We start from the raw sequence: 19,952 nt of genomic DNA on the forward strand, positions 1-19,952 counted from the left end.
ATATTTTTTTATCATTACAAATTAAGGCTATGTTTGGCGTACTAGCTGAAAAGCTAGCTGATAGCTGAAAAGCTATAAAAAGCTAGCTGATAAAAAATAACGTTTGGTAAAACTAGCTGAAAAGCTAGTTGAAATATACAAAATTACATAAAAGGACATGTAGGAGTATGTGTTTCTATAATTAATTAAGGGGTGTATTTGGAAAGTTTTAAAAAAACTCCTAAAAAGCTAGTCTAAGTAGCTTTTCAAAAAGCTAGCTTATAAGCTAACTTAAAAGCTATTTTTTTGTTTACCAAACACGACAACATAAAAAAGCTCGAAAAATAAACTAGCTGTGGCGCGCCAAACACAGCCTAAATCGAATTGATGTATAAACTAATTTGTCGGTAATAGATGACTACGTATCTGATGAAATCATAGAGAACATACAACTTGTAGGTAGATAATTATTCATTGTCATTCTTTGGATCAATACACTCCCAAACGGCATGTTGAGATTGCAAATAGCTCACATTGGATTTTTTTTTAGAAATAATGAAAAAAATAGGACTGTTCTATCACGGAAAATCGGCTGTTAAATCAAAAACGTGCAAAAAGCCAGCTAGGAATGATCATGTCCCAGCACCATGACTTGTTTGCCACTAAACCTAAACTTTTTCCTTTTTATTTCAATCTCTCATGTGACCAAAGTCTACGATCACAAAAAGTGAAAAAGTGAAAAAAATCTGAAACCTTTTATAGCCGGTCTCAATAAATTGTATGAGATATGTCATCAGCGAAAAAAAACCATATTTAAATCACGTGTTTCATTTTACACTATAACGTTCTTTGTAGTGTTGAATTTTTATTTATGTACATGATTTTTTTTTATGATATTAAAGAAGCTGTAAAACTGAGATTGTGGTAAAAAAAAAAGGTTCTCAACATACAACACGATTATTAACCACAACAAAACAAAACACTGTAAATCATTAAAGCACTCAACAACACAACACCGATACCTCTGACTTCTGAAACTAGAAAACAAAACAAGCCCATAACATACCACTGAAACCCTAACTTTATTACTATAAGAAAGAACACGAAAAATACATATATAGGTTGGGTTGGGTTGTGTTGTGGACACGAACCTTGTCATTCATGTGATGTGATGTGTGTATGAATATATATATTTATGTAATCACAGTAGGGGCATCACGGCCTGTGAATTCTTGCATTTTTGACAGCTTCAATGCAACCTCCACCTGTACGTAAGCAACCCCCACACAAATTTAATTAAAACCCCAACTCACTAAAAATAATTAAACACCAAATTGCAGAAAATGGTGTTTACCAAAGGAGAAAGTGCTTCCTGTGAATCTCTTCCAGTCTTTGATGAATCCTTTTCGTATTGTTCGATGTACAGACGAATTGTCGCACCTTCAGATCCTGTTCCAGATAAACGGAAAACCTACAAAACACATACATTTATTAAAAAATATAAAATCTTTTGTCTTTTTAAATAATAAAAGATACTGTATGTAATCAAATCATGAAGATTATACCAAACGTGACCCGTCTTCAAACAAATAACGAATTCCTTGATTCTTAGAAACCGAACCATCAACAGGATCTTTGTATTCGAATTCATCAGCACTTGCAACATTCGCCACATCAGATCGTACTCCCTTTATCAGTCTGCATTCAAATTTATTAGTTAGTAATCAAAAAGCAATTAACTGATAGCTAAAACAGTTAAAGTTCAAAGAGTTACTCTGAATTAGTAAAAAAGAGAAATCACGAAACTCACTTGTTGACTTCACCAAGAGAAGACTGTAATTTGACCAAGTGGGCCATTAGTTCTTTCGCAGCACCTGCATCCACATTCTTTACAAAACAAAACAATATCAAATTAAAATTAAAATTTTATTATTTTAAAACAAAACCGACAGTTAAATAAAAATTAAAAACCTCGTAATCGTATCGTGTGTAATAATGGCGTCCGAATTTGGCCCAGTGTTGCTTCACGATGTCTTCAACAGTGACAAGCTTTCCACTAGTGAGATTGTCTTTGTTTTTATAAGCAAGAATAGACATCCAAGCTAAAACAGCCCAGATTCCGTCCTTTTCACGTATATGGTCTGATCCTATTATAACAAATAAAAAATAAATCATTAAAAATGATTCTTGAATATATATATATATATATATATATATATATATATATATATATATATATAATTATTTATTTACCAGTTCCAAAACTTTCTTCGCCACAAACAGAACATAGTCCAGCATCCATCAAGTTACCAAAGAATTTCCATCCGGTTGGGACTTCAAAAAACTTTAAGTTGAGACTTTTTGCTACAACATCAAGAGCAGCAGATGTTGGCATGCTCCTACACAAAGATAAAACTCACACTTCATAAATAAATAAAATAGATAGATGATTTTTTTTTAAATTAGAAAATATGAAGAATGGTGGTTACCTGGCAACGCCCTTTAAACCAGAAGAAAAGTAGGGAATGGATTGGACTGCATTGGCAGCAATGATGGCAACGGAATCAGAAGGGGTAACGAAAAACCTGAATGATGAAGAAAAACAAGTTAGTTTTTGTATTCAGTAACCCAAGATGGAATGGAATTGAGCATTAGGGTACTAGTTTTACCTTTTACCAAGGACCATGTTTCTATCAGCATCACCATCTGCAGCTGCACCAAATTCAGGAGGGTTGCTATCAGGTGTTTTGCCCAATCCCATTCGTGCTACCAACTCTTTGGCATATGTTAGATTGGGGTCAGGATGTCCACCACCAAAATCTTCCTGTTTGCATAGTAATTTTTTTTTAAAACAAGTAAAAAACAAAAAGTAGAAATACATTGCAAAAGAAATAAAACCTTAGGAACACAGTTTAACAATGAGCTCTCTTTTGCACCAAGCTCTTCAACAAATATACGACTAGCATAAGCTCCAGCAACTCCATGAAGCGCATCATAACTAAAAAAAAATCCAACAAAATTAAAAAAATTAATAATAATATTGCTTGCAAGTGGATGTGATGGAACATACCAAAAAGAAAACTGTGGGCATGCAATCAACTTTTGGATTGCCTGGAAGTCAAAGATTGACCTGCAAGGAGTTCATTAAGACATTAGATAATGAAGGGCAATTATGTCATTGACATTAAACTTTATTGTTGGAACAAGAGTGATAGCAGCATACTTCATCAATTTCACATAGTCACTTGCTGCATCAAAAACATCAACATCGAATTGGCCATCAGGGCCTGAAAAGGAGGAAACACCAATTGCAGAGATATCCACCTGAACACACATGGGAAATATGTAATCAAAATAATATAAAATATAATTTTATTAAATATTATTATAGGTTAAGAATTCAGTGTTACATCAGGTAAGCCTTCAGCAATAAAATACTCCTTTATTGTTTTAGTGTTCTCAAAGATTTTATCAGTAACTCCTTCGGGTGCTGGCCCACCATTTTCCATATTGTATTTAATTCCAAAATCCTGAAAAACACACGAAAAATATGAGTAAACTTTTTTAATCTTTAACCATGTTTAGAGTTTTACTGTTAAGAAAATACCACATACCTCATTTGGACCACCAGGGTTGTGACTGGCTGTCAATATAAATGCTCCATTTGCTTTAGAACCCTAGAAAATTAAAAATATAAAGGTTATTAATTATTGATTTAGTAAGGTTATTCTATTAAATATCTTGAAACCAGATAAACTTACATCAGCACCAACTCTTTCACGTACAACTGCTGATACAGCAGGTGTTGACAAAAGACCATTTTGACCAACCCAGATACGTCTTGCACCATTTGCAGCTGCCATTTTAATTATTATCTGCATTTTTTATATAAAATATCAGGCATTGAATCTTGATAAGTCCACATAAAATGATGATGTAAGCACCTGGATAGCATCCTTTGAGTAGTATCGTCCATCACCTGATACAACAAGTGTAGAACCTGCACGAGAGAAAAATGCATCATCAATACATTTGAAATGTAAGGGTAAAATGGTCATTTAGTCTCGTTCAGATGGTTTATTGGGTCTAGCAAAAAAAAAAAAACAGACTTTATGTATACAGCACTTTATACAGACAGACATTTCCCATTCAGAACTTAATGAGGAAAAAAGAAAGAAACATCTCCAAAGAGTATTGCTGACTCTGGTTACTAATAAACTAGGATTGAGATGGTCTTTACCTTTAATTTTTTCTGCAGAAAGGGCGTTGAATGTTGATTGAACAAAATTGTGCAAGTAATGTGGTTGTGTGAAAACTTTTACCTGAAAAAATTCAAGTTAAATCACATCAGTTTGATAGTTAAGATGAAATCAACCAAAACGTGTATCAACAAATTCTATCAAGAAACATGGATATTGGTAAGTTACAGGTAAAAATAACAATTTCTTTGACTATTTTGTGTTTTTAAGCTATAGTAACAATATCTTGTGTATTGTTCTGAACTTGAAGCAAACATTTAGACGTCAAATTCTCATAAAAAATCTACTCTGTTGGTGATGAATGCTGAAATATATCACCTTAGTGACTCAACACTCAATGAATGTTCACAAAGTTATTGAGTTAACCATAGAGTTTTGATGGGATCTGATGCATTAGTGCTGAAAACTTTAGCCTCTTAGACCTAGAAGAAATAACACTTTATATGTGCTAACAGTTTATATGCCACATGCCACCTATAATCAAAGTCCTTTATAGTGTTGGAAATCCATCATAGCATTTTCTCAGTTCAAATATGACATAAATCTTTTAGTTCTTAAACCCAGCATTGTGCCTGTTTATATTTTGAAACGCCTAGTAATTCGGCTCTACTACTTAAACAGCCATAATTAAACACAAACAAGTGGACTCCTTTTCTTGATATGGACTACTAAAGGAGAAAGTACTAAGAACTTTCCATTTCATTAAATCTGCCATCTTCACATCCAGGATAAGGTGATCTCTGAACCGATGGGATCCAAACATACCATTCAGAAACCAAGTTCATCTTAATTTTAAACAAAACTAACTTTTCCCAAATTTAAATCCAAGCCACGGATTAGATGCTCCAGAAACACTCATGTATGACGTACAATAGATCTGTACACAATAACCGACATGGATAACGATCGATCGCATACCACAAAATTCAAATGTAGGATTTGAAAGTAGTATAAGCAAAAAAGAACAATCCGATCTCATTTTAAACATGCATCAACAAGAAAAACATTTTACAAATCAAACACAAGCAATAGGCTCATTAATGATTATTTTCTTGTTTAACGCAATCAAGACCAAAACAAGCCACGGATCTACGAAAATCGAAATCGAAATCATTTGAAAACAGATTAGGAAACAAATATACCTTCTTCCTGAGTCCAGAAGTGCCAGGCTTTTGGCCTTCAATCGGCGAAGATTCGACACGCTTAACCTTGAAAGTCGCCATTACTTGAGTGTTTTCCTGTGATGTAAGGAATTAGAAGTGGATCGAAGTACACATATAGATATAGTTGATGAGAGAAGGAGATGCTTACAGAAAGAGTAAGGTTGGCGAAGAGTGAGTGATGGTTGTGTCGAGAGATATACGGAAAAACTTGGTGGGGAGGATATTCGATTATTCGCGAACCGCACGCTATTGAGCGAATCAGACGGTGATCTGTCGACTAGATCTGAGAGACACCGATTTCGACTCTTGGCCCACAATCAATTTCTAACCGCTGATCATTATAAAATTTAAAAAGAAAAATAAAAGTAAATTACACGTATTGTCTATGTGGTTTGGGTTACTTTTACGCTTTTAGACCTTAACATCTTTTCTTTTAACTTAGACCATGTCTAAACTTTTGTTTCATTTGCAGGTTTGGTCCTTAAATGATTGGAAATTACTATTTCTAACTGTCGCCATTGAAACCACCACCACCACCACCAGCCACCATACCACATTGACCCTTCCTTAACTAGGCGATACATCTATTGTTGCTCTTAGTTGTAATTAGAATAAATAAATGAGAAACCTAAAGTGAAGCCATTTCCCTTTTTTGTCACCGTCAGCCACCTACAACACCACCACCCACCCCATCATCGGCCACCTAGAACACCACTACCAACCCATCGCTAATATCTTCCACCACCACCACCCAACTTGAAAACTAAATGAACAACTAAATTCTGAAAGCATATGTCAAATGGAAACCACAAAAGAACCAAAATGAAAATCAATTTTTATGTAACATCCAGTTTCGAGATGTATTTTATTTTGGGATTCTGGACCGTAATTCAACCATGTAAAGACTTTGGACTTCAAGAGAGTAGAGTTTAGACCCTATTGGATGATGATGATGATGTTGGATAAGTGATTTAAACCTTGAATTGTACTTTGGAAGCTAAAGGGGTAAAATAGGAAAAGTAATATTTCATAATTCTTGCATGAATTATGGTTTTTAGTTCGATGTGTTTTTATTCATAAGTGATTAGGTAGAATTGTGGGGCTCGTCAATACCTTCGCATGGATATAAAGATCGCTGAAATCGGAGTTAAAACGAAGAAGTTATGATTGTTTTGAAGTTGAAGTGGAATTTGGGAATTTTGCTATATGTTGAGCATAGAAAAGCCCCTACGCTGAAGAATATTGATCGTGCACTTGATGACCTACGCTGAGCGTAGATTAGGTTACGCTGAGCATAGCCGCTGCAGACCAAAACCCTAAATCTAAGGTTTGAGCCCTAATTAAAGGCTCTAACTTCTTGGGATCCCTCCTATGACCAGCCTCCACCACCTCATATCATTCATTGAGAAACCCTAACCTCCTCTTGCTTGTTTTGAGCCTTGGCATCTTTTATGAGCTTATCTTCTTCATTTGGTGGGTGAGTCTTGAAGAACAAGGTGGTTGTAAAGTGCATGTAAGAAGGGGTTCAAGTATAGATTCAGCAAGGTTGCCTCATTTATGGACCATTGTAAGTAAAAATCTTATAACTTGCCCATTGGTTTCTTAGATATTGTTATTGGGCATTTTTGTCACCTTTTGGTCCCTTGAGCTTGTGTTTTGGGAGTTGAGAGAAATCTAGCACCTTTTGAGTTATATGGAACACTCTTGGGATTTATTGGACTTAGAAAGTTATGTTTTGGTGCTTGTTCTCTAAGCCATGCAAGTTGTGTTAGCATTTTTGGTCATTTTAGTGCATAAAGTTTAGATCTTGTGTAACGACCCGAAAATCAAGGGTAAAAAATTTTATTTTTAATATAGCTAAAACATTGATATTATTTACTTCAAACATTTCAAATCATCGATAACTAAATCATTTATCAGAGTTCATCACAAAATCATTCATTGCGGAAATCATAGGTGTGTGCACTGCGATCAATCCGAGCTCTTCTTTTCCAAACCGATGATACCTGAAACCAAAACTGTAAACCGTAAGCACAAAGCTTAGTGAGTCCCCCAGAGCATACCCCATATACAATCCACATAATACATATCATATTAGCTATAAAAGCTATCTCTACCGCATACCACATATCAATTAGCTATAAAAGCTACCTCTACCACATATCACATATCAATTAGCTATCGAGCTATCTCTACCGTTAGCCCCAAAGGCTATCTCTACCGTTAGCCCCAATGGCTATCTCTACCATTAGCCACAAAGGCTATCTCTACCATCAGCTGTAAAAGCTATCTCTACCACGTATCACTGCATAAATATGCCACATACCTCTACACAACAAGCATACCAACTATCATAAAATCACTAGCATACCACTTAGCATAAAGCTAACTATCATACCACATATCTCTACTACAGCTAGTGCACCACATAACATAAAACGGGCCAGCCTTAGTGCCTTAGACCCATTGGTATGGTGAGAAGACTCACCTCGCACTGCAGAAGCTTCCTGCATGAATTCCTTAGCTGCTGCCCCGCCAGCTTCCTGAGCTGCCACTACCAATCAATATACCCAATTAGCAATCGGGTCCCATACCATAATCCTTAATCCATGCATGGGGTAAAATGACCATTCTACCCCTGGCCCATCACGATCCATACTTAGGCTCAAACCCAAAACAAAAGCCCAACACTAGGTAGGCTTTCCAAGCCCACTAGTGGCCCACTAATGGCCTAATTTTCCAAATTGGGCCCAACCCCTCTAACGGGCCTTACCTTAAGCACAAACATATTTCTGGCCCAAAACACTCTAAGCCTATAACCGATGAGTACGCGGGGCGTACTCCCTTGTACGCTAAGCGTACTGGCTGAAGGTGGTGTACGCTGCGCGTACCTGCATGTACGCCCATCATACTCCTCTGTTAAGCCACTTTTCCATTAAGTGCTTAATACTCTACTCCAGAAGCTACATATACAAATCCACGTCCTCTTCAACGTCTTAAACCATAAAGTTGCTTACTTGATGGCTTTTCATGACCCACATAAGCTCAAACTCCAAAAATGATAATCGACTTCCATGGAAATGGTCTTAACTCAAGCATGAACCCATTAAGACCTCCAAGATGGCAACTTTCTGCCTTAAGGACTCATTTAACACTGAGAGTGGCAACTCTAAGTCTAAGAATCAGATTTCAACCATAAAGTTCCATCCTTGGGACCAAAATGAACTAAAACTCACAATGGTAGATCTAAGAGATGAAAGATCAAGATCAAAGCTTTATACCTTCACCAAGCTGAGAATGAGTCCCAAATGCCAGATCCACAGGCTCCTCCTTGATTCCCATCTTTGCAACAAGTTCCAACTTCTTGAAATGCACCAAAAACCACCCAAAATGCACCCACAAAGCTCACAACACTCTTGGATGAAGCTACCACTCGAATTTAGGGTTTAAGGCTCTGAGAATGAAAGGGAGGCGCACCCCCCTCGGAATTAAGGTGCTTAAATAGTGAGCCAACCCTAAAAATTAGGGTTTTGTAGATCCTGGACGTACGTTGGGCGTAATCCCCGTACGTTGGGCGTACGTCTTCAACATCCGTGTTTCATTATCCAACACTACGTTGGGCGTACACCAGCTTACGCTGGGCATACTCACTTGGCTGCCACCTTGCATGCATGGGCTGAAATGCAAGCTTTTCCATTCAGGGACCAATTCTGCCAACAACTTCAAAGTACTATAACTTCTTCGTTCTAAGTCCGTTTCCAACGAACTTTATATCCACGAAAAGGTGGCAAGAAGCCCTACGCTCCTAGCTACACCCCAAGCCTTAAAGCCTCTAGAATAAACCCGGGACCCATAAAAGACCGAATCGTCAGATTACGCTTATACCCTTGGCATCCGAAGACACAATCGAACACTTTCAAAACCGGGTGTTACAACTCTCCCCCACTTAAATTAGATTTCGTCCTCGAAATCATTCCTTACTATTCCTCACGCCAAATAACTAAGGCCTCATGGCCACAACCCCGAGCATACCATAGCCTTTCCAAGGCAACCGAAACCAACCCTCGCAAGGTTCTAGAACTCGAAGATGAACGAATTCCTTGCAACCTGATCGCATCTGTTCCATCCGAAATCTGGAGTCTCGAGATGGTTTGCCTCCCTAACAGACTGCCCACATCGAATCATCATCGAACTGATTCCACCAGAGACCTGCCTAGATAGAATCCTCCCACTCGTAATAACTTGAAGCTTCCTAAAGAACAAAATCATCGATCGAATGCGACTACCGAATAACAACAATTCCACATACAGACCCCAAATCACTGAAGTCGCTCCTACTCCTCTTGCTGCCACATGGCTGCTTTCCTGAAGAACAACCGGGGACCTCTCTGGTTCCATCCCGTCTACTAGCTATCTAGGACACCGCACACCTACCTGATTGCTGAGCCAAACCACACTCAGCAGTCCCCTGCGACCTTCGAAGGATACCTCGTCTAACCATAACCGCCCTATCTCCTTCAATCCATTTGATCCAACATGATCGAGATAGGCTGACAACCTGTCGCCACCGAATCTGACGCAAAAGGTGAATACCACCAGAATGGTTGTAGTCTTGCATCATACCCGGTCTCCTTCGACCTACCGTTTCTTGATTTCGACATGTCGTGGCTCTATTACGGATAGAGCCACCCGAGACACATCACAATGGCTTAAACTACCATCAAACCAACCCATTCATCATCCTGGAATTCTGCCCTCGATGTCGTTGGCATAAAGATGCCCCACACTGTCACACCCCCAAACCAGAACGGCGGAAACGTTCGGGGGAGGAGGACGTCATGTAAGTATCACAACACATGCAATATAGTAATCAAAGTACAAACAACCATTGAATTAATAAGTATAAGTTTTACATAAGTGTTTAAACATTACATATTCAAACATCAAAGTAGATACAGTAGAAGACAAGAGTCGCAGTACGGTACAAGGTAGTCTTCTCAAAAGCTTCGGGAGTGTACCTGTCTACTGGATTCTTGAAAATACAAGTTATTTTGAAAGAGTAGATCAGCATTTAAGCTGGTGAGTTCATAAGTATTTTAGTTATATAAAGTATACTCTAAGTTCTTGGAAAAGTTCGCTGGTTCCTCCAGAAAATCCTATATTTCCTGATGTGATAAAATGATAACCTCATTAGTTCCCTCTGCAATTACTTAGTTTATACTAGTTATATATAACCTAATATCGAATGGACAGTTAAATGGGTGAATCTGCCCTAAGCCCACAACCAAACAAGGAACAAGAAGTAAGGCGGAAGTCACACATTTCACTGTCAATCAGATATTACTTATATATAACTCTGATGTATAAACTAAGGAATTATAGAATTAGCCACTAAAGGTCCTTTATGTTATACTATTTTAAAGAGAGTGAATGACTAAGTTCCATCTGATAAGTAGTTTTAAATCCCCATAAAACCGTTCTGATAAGTAGTTTTAAATCCCCATAAAACCGTTTCTGAATAGTAGTTTTAAATTCCCATAAAACCGTTTCTGAATAGTAGTTTTAAATCTCCATAAAACCGTTTATGAATAGTAGTTTTAAATCCCCATAAAACTGTTTCTGAATAGTAGTTTTAAATCCCCATAAAACCGTTCAGTTTTATTTATGGAAGGAGATTAATACAGTAGTATTTCTTAAAAATAAACTACCGATGAATAACTACCCTAATATTAACCTGGTTAATTAGGGTTTAAAATGTGATAAAGTTGTAACCATGCTAGACTAGAATGAACACGACGACCTACTGGTGTCGAAACTGAATATGTGACATTTGTCACCCCATGGCTGGTCTGCCAGACTGTAGCTAGCAGTCGGGATGTGGGATTGTCGGTTCCGTATAGATCTCTACACACAATGCCCGCTCTCCCTCCAGGAGACTCTGGTTACAAGGATGTAACATAGCAAGTATTGCTATGTCCTGAAGACGTACCATCACATTTTAGTTTGAGTAAAGATTGAATTATAACCTTTTCTTGACAAAGTAATTTAGATCTCGTATACTTATCTAGAAAATAGATTTCTCGTTGTTTTCATAAATTATACCTATTATAATTTATACGTTCTATCTGATTAGCATGATCTATCCTGAAAGTACCCCTTTGTTCAGCATGATATAAAGGTAATGATACCGACTGAAGTAACCTTTTATATTTCCATATGTATAATATATAATTAAGAAGGAAACGGCCTTCGGACAAATAACACCACCTTAAGTCCACATCCAAACAAGGAAAAGGAAAAAAGACAAAAGCCTTTTAAGTCTTATTTATATACTTATAGAAATATGAACATGCTTTTGACAATTATAAATTTAAAGAGTTATAAACACATTTAAAAGAGTTTATCGGTATTTTAAAAAGGGTCTATGTGATTTTGAAAAGAGTATACATGACTTTAAAGATTTTACATGACTTTAAGTCATTTTGGAAGCATTTGATAATCTTTTATTATAAAATCAATAATTAAAAGCATAAGGAAATCGTTTATGTGATTGATATCACATGTAATTATTAACACAATTAGCTTGTGTTCAACTTGTATTCCCCCCTAAAAAGCATTTAAAACCATTAAAAAGGTAGATTATAGGGGTATGAACTCACTTGATAAGTGGTGATTTGGGCAGCGTTTCGTTTCTATAAATGATCTTTCTCGAAGAAACTGCGAGTTTTTGATTAAAACCGGGCTTTACGCGGGCAGCACTTCAACTGGAAAGAGGTTAGCTTCTCGAGAATTTTGGGGCTTCGGGGCTTGCTTCGGGTGTTAGATATGATACCAGGGCTTCAGGGGGTTGTAGGGAAGTTTAGAGAGGTGAAATAAGTGAAAAAGTGTGAAAAATGGTGAAAAAGTGGTGTAGGAACCAGAGGATCTCACACCTCCTTTTATACCCTGCGAGGGTCTTCGGCCGAGAGGATAAGAAGGACACGCGGAGGCTTCGGATGCGAGGGGGAGGCCAGGCGTCGGTCTCGGACGCTGCACATGCGTCGCATCTCGGACGCTGCCAAGGACGCAACATGCGTCGGAACCGGGCAATCTCGCATGCGAGGTGACGTGTCCGGATCCCAGCCATGCGAAATTTCCCGATTTTCAAGATTTTTTTTCGGTTTTTGTGCCCAAACTTGCGAAATTCATAACTTTCACATACAAGCTCCGTTTTCGACGTTCTTTATATGCACGCGTAGGTGAGATTATAATCTATGACTTTTGTTTAGACTTCTTCGGCTAATTTTGACTTTATTTTTAATATTATTATTTTTAACAGACTGGGACAGAAAAATCCGTTAAAAATTCATAACTTCTTTATCCGAAGTCCGTTTTCGTCTGTCTTTTTACGGTTGTACTACTATTGACGAGACCTTTGATTCTCGTTTAGGTTGTGTCGGCTAAAAATCATTCGATCTTTATTTCGAGTTTTTAGTTGTATACTGCTATACTGAACTTTAGAAAAATCATAACTTCCTCATACGAAGTCAGATTTTGACGTTCTTTTTATGAAAGTTCTCGGTTTAACATATTCTACAACTTTCATTTAGATTGTTAAGGCTAAAAAACATTTTATTGAAAACTCACTTTTTACGCTGAACAGTGTTTTGTCGGTTTTGTCGCGGATCTTCGATTGGTCATAACTTCTTCGTTATAACTCGGATTTTAGTGTTATTTATATTTTTGGAAACCTTGTTACAATCTCTACCACTTTGTTCATCCCAATTAAGATTATTGAACAATTTATTTTTGACCTAAATTTGACGGGTGTTACATTATCCCCCCGTTATAGGGAATTTCGTCCTGAAATTAAGTCTAAGGCATACTCACGGACGAAGGGGAAAGAGGTAGATACTTATGTTTCTGATGATCCTCACGCTCCCAAGTGAAGTCAGGCCCTCGTTATGCGTCTTAGCGGACCTTCACCAATGGGGGTAAGGATCTGATTAGTCCTAATGACATTGATGTCTGGGATTTCCACAGATTCATCCACAAAGTTGAGGTTCTCGTTTACCTCGATCTAATCGAGTGGGATAATAAGAGTCTCGTCGGGAAAACAGGTTGAAAGATAAGGACATGGAAGATAGGGTGTATGTTATTGAATTCTCGAGGTAGTCAGGGTCTATACGTTACTGAATCAAATCTAGTAAGAATCTTGAACGATCTTATGTACTTTGGATTTAGTATTCCATGCTTTCCGAAGCGTATCCTTCCCTTCCGGGTGAGACCTTCACATGGCGTGGTCAACATCCTATAATTCCAAGGGTTTTCTTTTATCGAAGGCGTAGCTTTTCTGTCTGACTCTGGGAGTTTCACGTCGCTCCTGTATTTGTACTCTCTTCTTGGTAGTCTCTTGGAAGAATTCCGGTCCAACGAAGGTGCTGTCTGGAAATTTGACCTCTAGCTAGTTGCGTGTCACCAACTTTAGTCCAGTGCAGATAGGATCTGCACTTGCGACCACAGAAGGTTTCGAATGGAGCTACTTAAATGCTAGCATGATAAAGTACTTGACTAATTGGTAAATGGGTACCCCATACTTTACCAAAGTAGATCACCTATGCTCTCAGTATGACTTCTAATGCTTGAATCATTCTCTTATTCTGTATGTCGGTTTAAGGATGGTAGGCTATGCTCATGACTAGTCTAGTTCCCAGAGATTTCTGAAGTGACTGCCTGAACTGGGAGATGATTTTATTATCTCAACGGAGATAATAGATATTGGAACACCGTGCACTCTGACTAATCACTCTAACACACGTTCTAGTTATCTTCTCTATTTGCCTGTTTCTTCAAAATTGTAGGAAGTGTGCGGACTTGGCTAATCTGTCGACGATCACCCAAAATGGCATCAAGTCCACTTGTTGCCTTGGTAAATTGATTATAAAGCCCATTGTAATCCGCTACCACTTCCACTCAGGTATCTCCGGTTGTTGTAGTAAGCCTGCGGGTGTTTGCTTTGAAGTTCATGATAAGACTCATACTTGGCTCATCCATCATTACCTCGTGTATACGAGTCGTATATAATTTAGGTCGGCAAAACATTCGGTTGGGTGGCTCTGCCCCAAGTCCACAACCAGACAAGGAACAGGAAATAGGGCAGAATCACACATCCTAAATATTGTTGAGTCTAAATTATATGCTACTCTTGCGTATACACTTAGCAGTGATAGATTAACCTAATGAATTCTTACACTCTAATCTTGAACTTGACCTGCGGTACAATGATTTTCCTATGAGATCTATTGGGGGTACTTCGGTGGTTACTGACTTCTGAGACTACTTCGGTGCTTTTTTGTTTCAAGTTTCCCATCTACTGAGCAGGCTAGAAGGTGTGGTACCCCTCGCATGGGTACTTCTGAGGTCTTGAGGTGAGAGATGATATAAGGGTTTGTGTTATGGATTGGAGGAATTTCATCTGACGGCTGATGGAGGAAAAAGTTCTTTTACACAGCATAAGAATTTTGCATGGTAAGGACCAAGCCAAACCATGTCGGATAAGGATGTTAGAACTTCTCGACGAAACTGATATTAAGTCGTTCTGGAAGAAATGATTACTAGGATGATGAACTATCCTAGGTACCTAAGTTTTCAGTGCTTCCGGTTTTATTCTATTATTATTGCTACGAACCCCTGTTGGATTAGTGTCTAAGTCCATAACTATAATTGGTATGTACTTGACCCGACTCGGCATGGTCCATTTGGGTTGCATGGCATCGGAACATTTGGATAGACCGTTTATGAGGAAAAGACATTTTGTGACATATTAATATATTATAAGTTCTAATATATTAATATGAAATCATGTTATTTAATTAGTATTGATCAAGAATTAATTTGGACTTAATTTAGTGATAAAAAAGAGACTAATTAAATATATGGGGATTGATTGTGTAAATCATTCATTCTTATATATGTGGGCTTATGATCCAAGATTCCTTTATGTTGGGTTTAACCCATGTGGTGATCCATGGATACTCCATGGAGGTTAAAACCCATGGAGCATAAGGAATGGGTAAAGTCATGAGTTACATGGTGTAACCCTAATAGCCACACTATATAAGAACCCCTTTAGTTCAAGAAATGGGCACTAGTGATACATATTTTGAGGGCTAGCCAATTTGAACATGTATGTCTTCTTCTCATGGTTATTCCAAGAGTTCATGATGTTGTGTGAACCATTTGAGGTGTCACACTTGGGGCACTAGGCTCTCAAGCTTCATGGAGTCAAGCAACAACAACAAGGTATGTATTCTATCTATTTTATTATCCTAGTATCAATGTTTTGGTATGCTAGTTAGGATAATACCTTGGATAATCATATTTGCATGTATAATAGAGAAAACATAGATCCAAGGTATTTAGGGTTGCATGTACACTTAGGAGTGTTAGAATGCTCAAAACCCAACAGTGGTATCAGAGACTAGGCTTGTTTTCAATTATACTTGATGCAAATTGCTGAAAAATGCTGAAAAAGTCGAATTTCGGGCATTCTGGGCACTGGACTCGCCGAGTCCACTAATGAACTCGCCGAGTCCACTGATGAACTCGCCGAGTCCATGAAGAAAATCATCCTACTCGGCGAGTAGTTTGATACACTCAACGAGTAGGAGCCCCAGACAGCATATTTTCGAGGTTTTTGGCTAGAAATGGACTAGAAACATTACCCTAAGATGTTTTTGAACTTATAAACTTGTTTTTGATGTGGTAATGTTCATACTAATCCAATTTCAAAGATAATTGTCAATAGATTCATGTTTTGTATTAGTTTAGTGATTAGGCTAATTACATGAAAAAGTTTGATTTGAATTATCTTGTTCTTATGAGTTGCTTAGATTAATAGAAAAGTTAATTGATTATGTGTTTTCAATCCATTTTAATCTAAGAGTTGATTCTAAAATGTGTTTTTGTAACTTGTCCTCAAGTTATATGAAAAATCACATTTAAGTTTCATAAAACTCATAAAAGTTGGTAATGGTTACAAAAATGAAGAGTCTTGTCCTCAAGTTATGGAGGTTCAAGAGTCACTTCATTAAGTAATAAAATGTGTAACCTTAATTAATTCCATAAATTACAAAATAAAGAAAAGTTACATTCTTTTATTAGTTTAAAGTCTTCCATAACTTGTCCTCAAGTTATGGAACTTGAAGAGTTCTTTAATTAAAACTAATTTAAACACATAAGTTATGGAATTAATTAGTTTTGAATAGTTTCAAAACTTGCCCTCAAGTTTTGGAATTTGAAAAGTTTCACTTATGAATACTTTAATTCCAAGTTAGCCCTTAGAATTTTAAAAGTTAAAATTCAAACCCTTATACTATTATTATAATTTTAATTATATAGATATGTATAAGATAAAGTCAATCTTACCGTTAGTAGGCCTCATTCACGAAGCCGGTCTATAAGGGGGGTATAAGGTTACTGCCTATAAAATGGCAGTTTAATGGGTGTCCACTCTCACCCACCGCTTCCTTGACTGGTGGAGGGTCGTTAGCCGAACGGGTAGGAAAGGACTATAATTCTCCCTTCATTAAAAGTATTAATGATAAATACTAAGTAACTAAACATTTATAAATTCCCAATTCTTAGTTACTTAGGAAAATGTGAAATTGGTGCTAGCCCATAAAATTACACTTTGTACCTTACCAAATCGTTAGTGGAGCGTGTGTGGTTAACCGACACACTAACATGGACTAGTACGAGTGGCAAAGGGTAACTTAACTTTATTATAGATCGGTGGAGCGTGTGTGGTTAACCGGCACATCGATTAGGTAATATTGTTGAGGGTACCAAGTCAATTTGTATGGTTATTCACACCTTGTTTGTGATCCTCGGCATCCCAGTCACAAACTTGAGAGGGCACAATCGAGATTCAAACATGCCATTGAAAGTTCAATGTATCTCAAAAGATCTAGGAGTTTCAAATCCAATTTTAACTTAATTATATTTCGTTTTTCATGGTGGAAATTGGTAAATCGTCATTTACCTACCTTCAACTATTTTATAACTTGGATTACGACATCCCTCTTCCAGTTATAAATAGGTTGTTGGGTCCTAGCCTTAATATTTCATATTGGGTGTTATATTAAGGACTTTAAATCAACTATCTTGAATATCTCCCAAAAGATGATCTTCCCAAATCTCTTGAAACAAGCTTTCCTAAATGAAGATGATGTCCCATGGAAATCATACTTCTTTCACCTCCTCCAATTATTCTCCCTAACCCACAAGTTCCTAAAAAGTTTAAGGTCACTCAAGCCCTATTGGCAAACAAAGGTCTATATGTGATCACATCTTGGAGATGTAGTCAGATGTTGACAAGCCGGGAGAGTTGGGTGTCAAAGTCTTGAGAAAGTTGGTGACTCAACTATTTTCTAAGTCACATAGTGAGTTCCTTTGGGACTCCTATGAAACAGACTATGACAAGACCCTTAATGATCTTATCTATTTGCTAAGATCAACTTCCTAAAACTTTATGGACATTGACAATGATGACATTGGATATCCAGTAAAGCTCTCTCTTTCCAATGGAAAGGGATCGGCCATAGTCAACTCGGTTGACCAAATGGTAAAGAGAACGGCTAAGTCTGAGATAGTCCCATTATCAAGGGTCCATTGCCAAAGAAAGGGGCATTAGTTGCGAAGCTGCCAAAATTACCTAAGGATGTTAAAGTCAATAAGTTTGACTCTACTTCAGGTAAAGTCCACTATCTAACTCTACTAAGTTTCTATTCTGAGATTCTTGATACATGATGTGACTGGGTCACATGTTGATGTTTTAAGAATCAAAGAAAAAAGTGAAGAAACTTAAAGAAAGATTATGCTGAATCTGATCGCGTAGATGGATTTCTATCGCATAGCTTGAAGATCGGATTCTTGAGCTACTTCTTAAGAGTTATGATATATTGCTTAGGAATAAATAACAACAAAGTTTTCATGTGCTTTTGCATTGTAAGGATAGTTTTTCCGCAAAGTTTTAAAATAAAAGAAATTTTTTTTTTGATTTTATTTATTTTAAAATATCCTTACAATGGCATTTGTGAAAACTTTTGTTGCTTATAAGATTCCATTAAGAGCAAAAGTGGAAATATGAATTTGATTCTTTCATTTGTGGTAGTGTCTAAATTTACCAAATAAGGAAAGATTCTCATCACCTAAGTTTCAGTTGGATAGAAACTTGGAATCATGCAAGTTGTATAGCATGATGAATAAGAACTTTCAAGCATTGGAAAAATTAAGACTAACTACTTGTTCACATGGATGTGTGAGTCAAGTAAAGGATCGAGTACACATTCTTGTGCACTGATCAAGCCCACCACAAATAATCGTTAAGACTATTCGTCATTATTTACTAAAATTCAGTAAATATGGTTATACTTACAAGCTTAAGTGTAATTCTGAGACATTGGAAAAGGTTTCAATGTATGGCAGAGCGAATAAGAAGAATCAACTTAGGCAGAAAGATAAAAGTTTCTCAAATCTGAAAAGATGGGAGAGTACTTTAGTATCATGTTATATAATCATCTTAATGATTAAGAGACCTTATCACAATTCATCCTCTAAGTGCATTCTGGTAGCTAAGAAGAGGAGCTATGAATTGTTAAAGTGGTTAAATCAAGAAGATGATTTATACTTCGTTCCAAAAACAATTCTTAGAGTTATACTCTAAGATTGTAACTTGAGTGACATGTCTTAAAGAAGGTTTAAAACACTTGTCAAATGTAAGAGTAAAAGTTTTCTACTCTTGTACATTTGAAATTGGTAAGTTGTGATGTTTTTGGATAAAACAAAGACCAACTAAGGCCAATTGTGTGAAGTGTTTGTCTTGATTAGAATCCACACTATCTCTTGAATATTTGACAAGAGAGTCTTATATGTCAAGAGGACAGTGGGAGTCTTAAAAGGTCTTGAAAGTCTCAAGAACTAATCAAGAGTAAAACCTAAAGTTCTTCACTAGCACACGACTTGAGGTTTATAACCTATCGTGTTGACTATTTCTGTGTCCATTCCAATTATAGTTGGCTTTGCATATGAGTTCTTAGAGTTCTTAATTGGTTGCACAGCAACTTGGAAGCAATGGCAGACCCTTGAGCTGCCACATGGCAAGAAATTAAGATTGAGTTCAGTCCATATGAGTTTGAATTTGTCACTATCCTTGTCTTGTGACTATGGTTTTGACAATTCACATGGATAAGAACACATACACCATTAAATCTAAGTGTCATAAGGTTTCTCTCCGATTCATGAAAATGATGGTGAGGAAACACTTTCACTAAGTAGATTTTAGCTAGATAGCAATTGTGATATTTGCATTCTCAAAGTCGTTAGTGGAGCGTGTGTGGTTAACCAGCACACTAACATGGACTTGTGAGAAGTGGTAAAGGTCTAAACAATCGAGGCTATGATTACGGCATCCCTTTTCATAGTTCTTAAAATTGTTTAGACACACCTGTGAGCTATCTAAGATAAGGTGTATGATATTGATAAAGTTTTATCAAAGCAATCTAGTATCAGA

General features: G+C 37.0%; 1 protein-coding gene across 1 annotated transcript; it reads right to left on the minus strand.

The window, feature by feature from the left end:
• Positions 1-904: 904 nt before the first annotated feature.
• On the minus strand, positions 905-5,696 carry LOC145103721 (phosphoglucomutase, cytoplasmic). Its single transcript, XM_079040999.1, has 18 exons — positions 5,550-5,696; positions 5,381-5,476; positions 4,220-4,301; positions 3,924-3,979; positions 3,741-3,854; positions 3,594-3,656; positions 3,390-3,509; positions 3,203-3,303; positions 3,050-3,109; positions 2,878-2,977; positions 2,649-2,803; positions 2,469-2,564; positions 2,233-2,378; positions 1,951-2,126; positions 1,790-1,866; positions 1,545-1,677; positions 1,334-1,450; positions 905-1,244 (listed from the first exon to the last, which is right to left on the minus strand). Exons 2-18 carry the CDS (start codon positions 5,459-5,461, stop codon positions 1,173-1,175), a joined length of 1,749 nt encoding a protein of 582 aa, XP_078897125.1. The 5' UTR covers positions 5,462-5,476; positions 5,550-5,696; the 3' UTR covers positions 905-1,172.
• Between the last annotated feature and the right edge of the window lie 14,256 nt (positions 5,697-19,952).

This window comes from Lactuca virosa, chromosome 4 (genome assembly GCF_052849685.1).
Source record: "Lactuca virosa cultivar CGN04683 chromosome 4, Lactuca_virosa_CGN04683_v6, whole genome shotgun sequence".
NCBI lineage: Eukaryota > Viridiplantae > Streptophyta > Magnoliopsida > Asterales > Asteraceae > Lactuca > Lactuca virosa.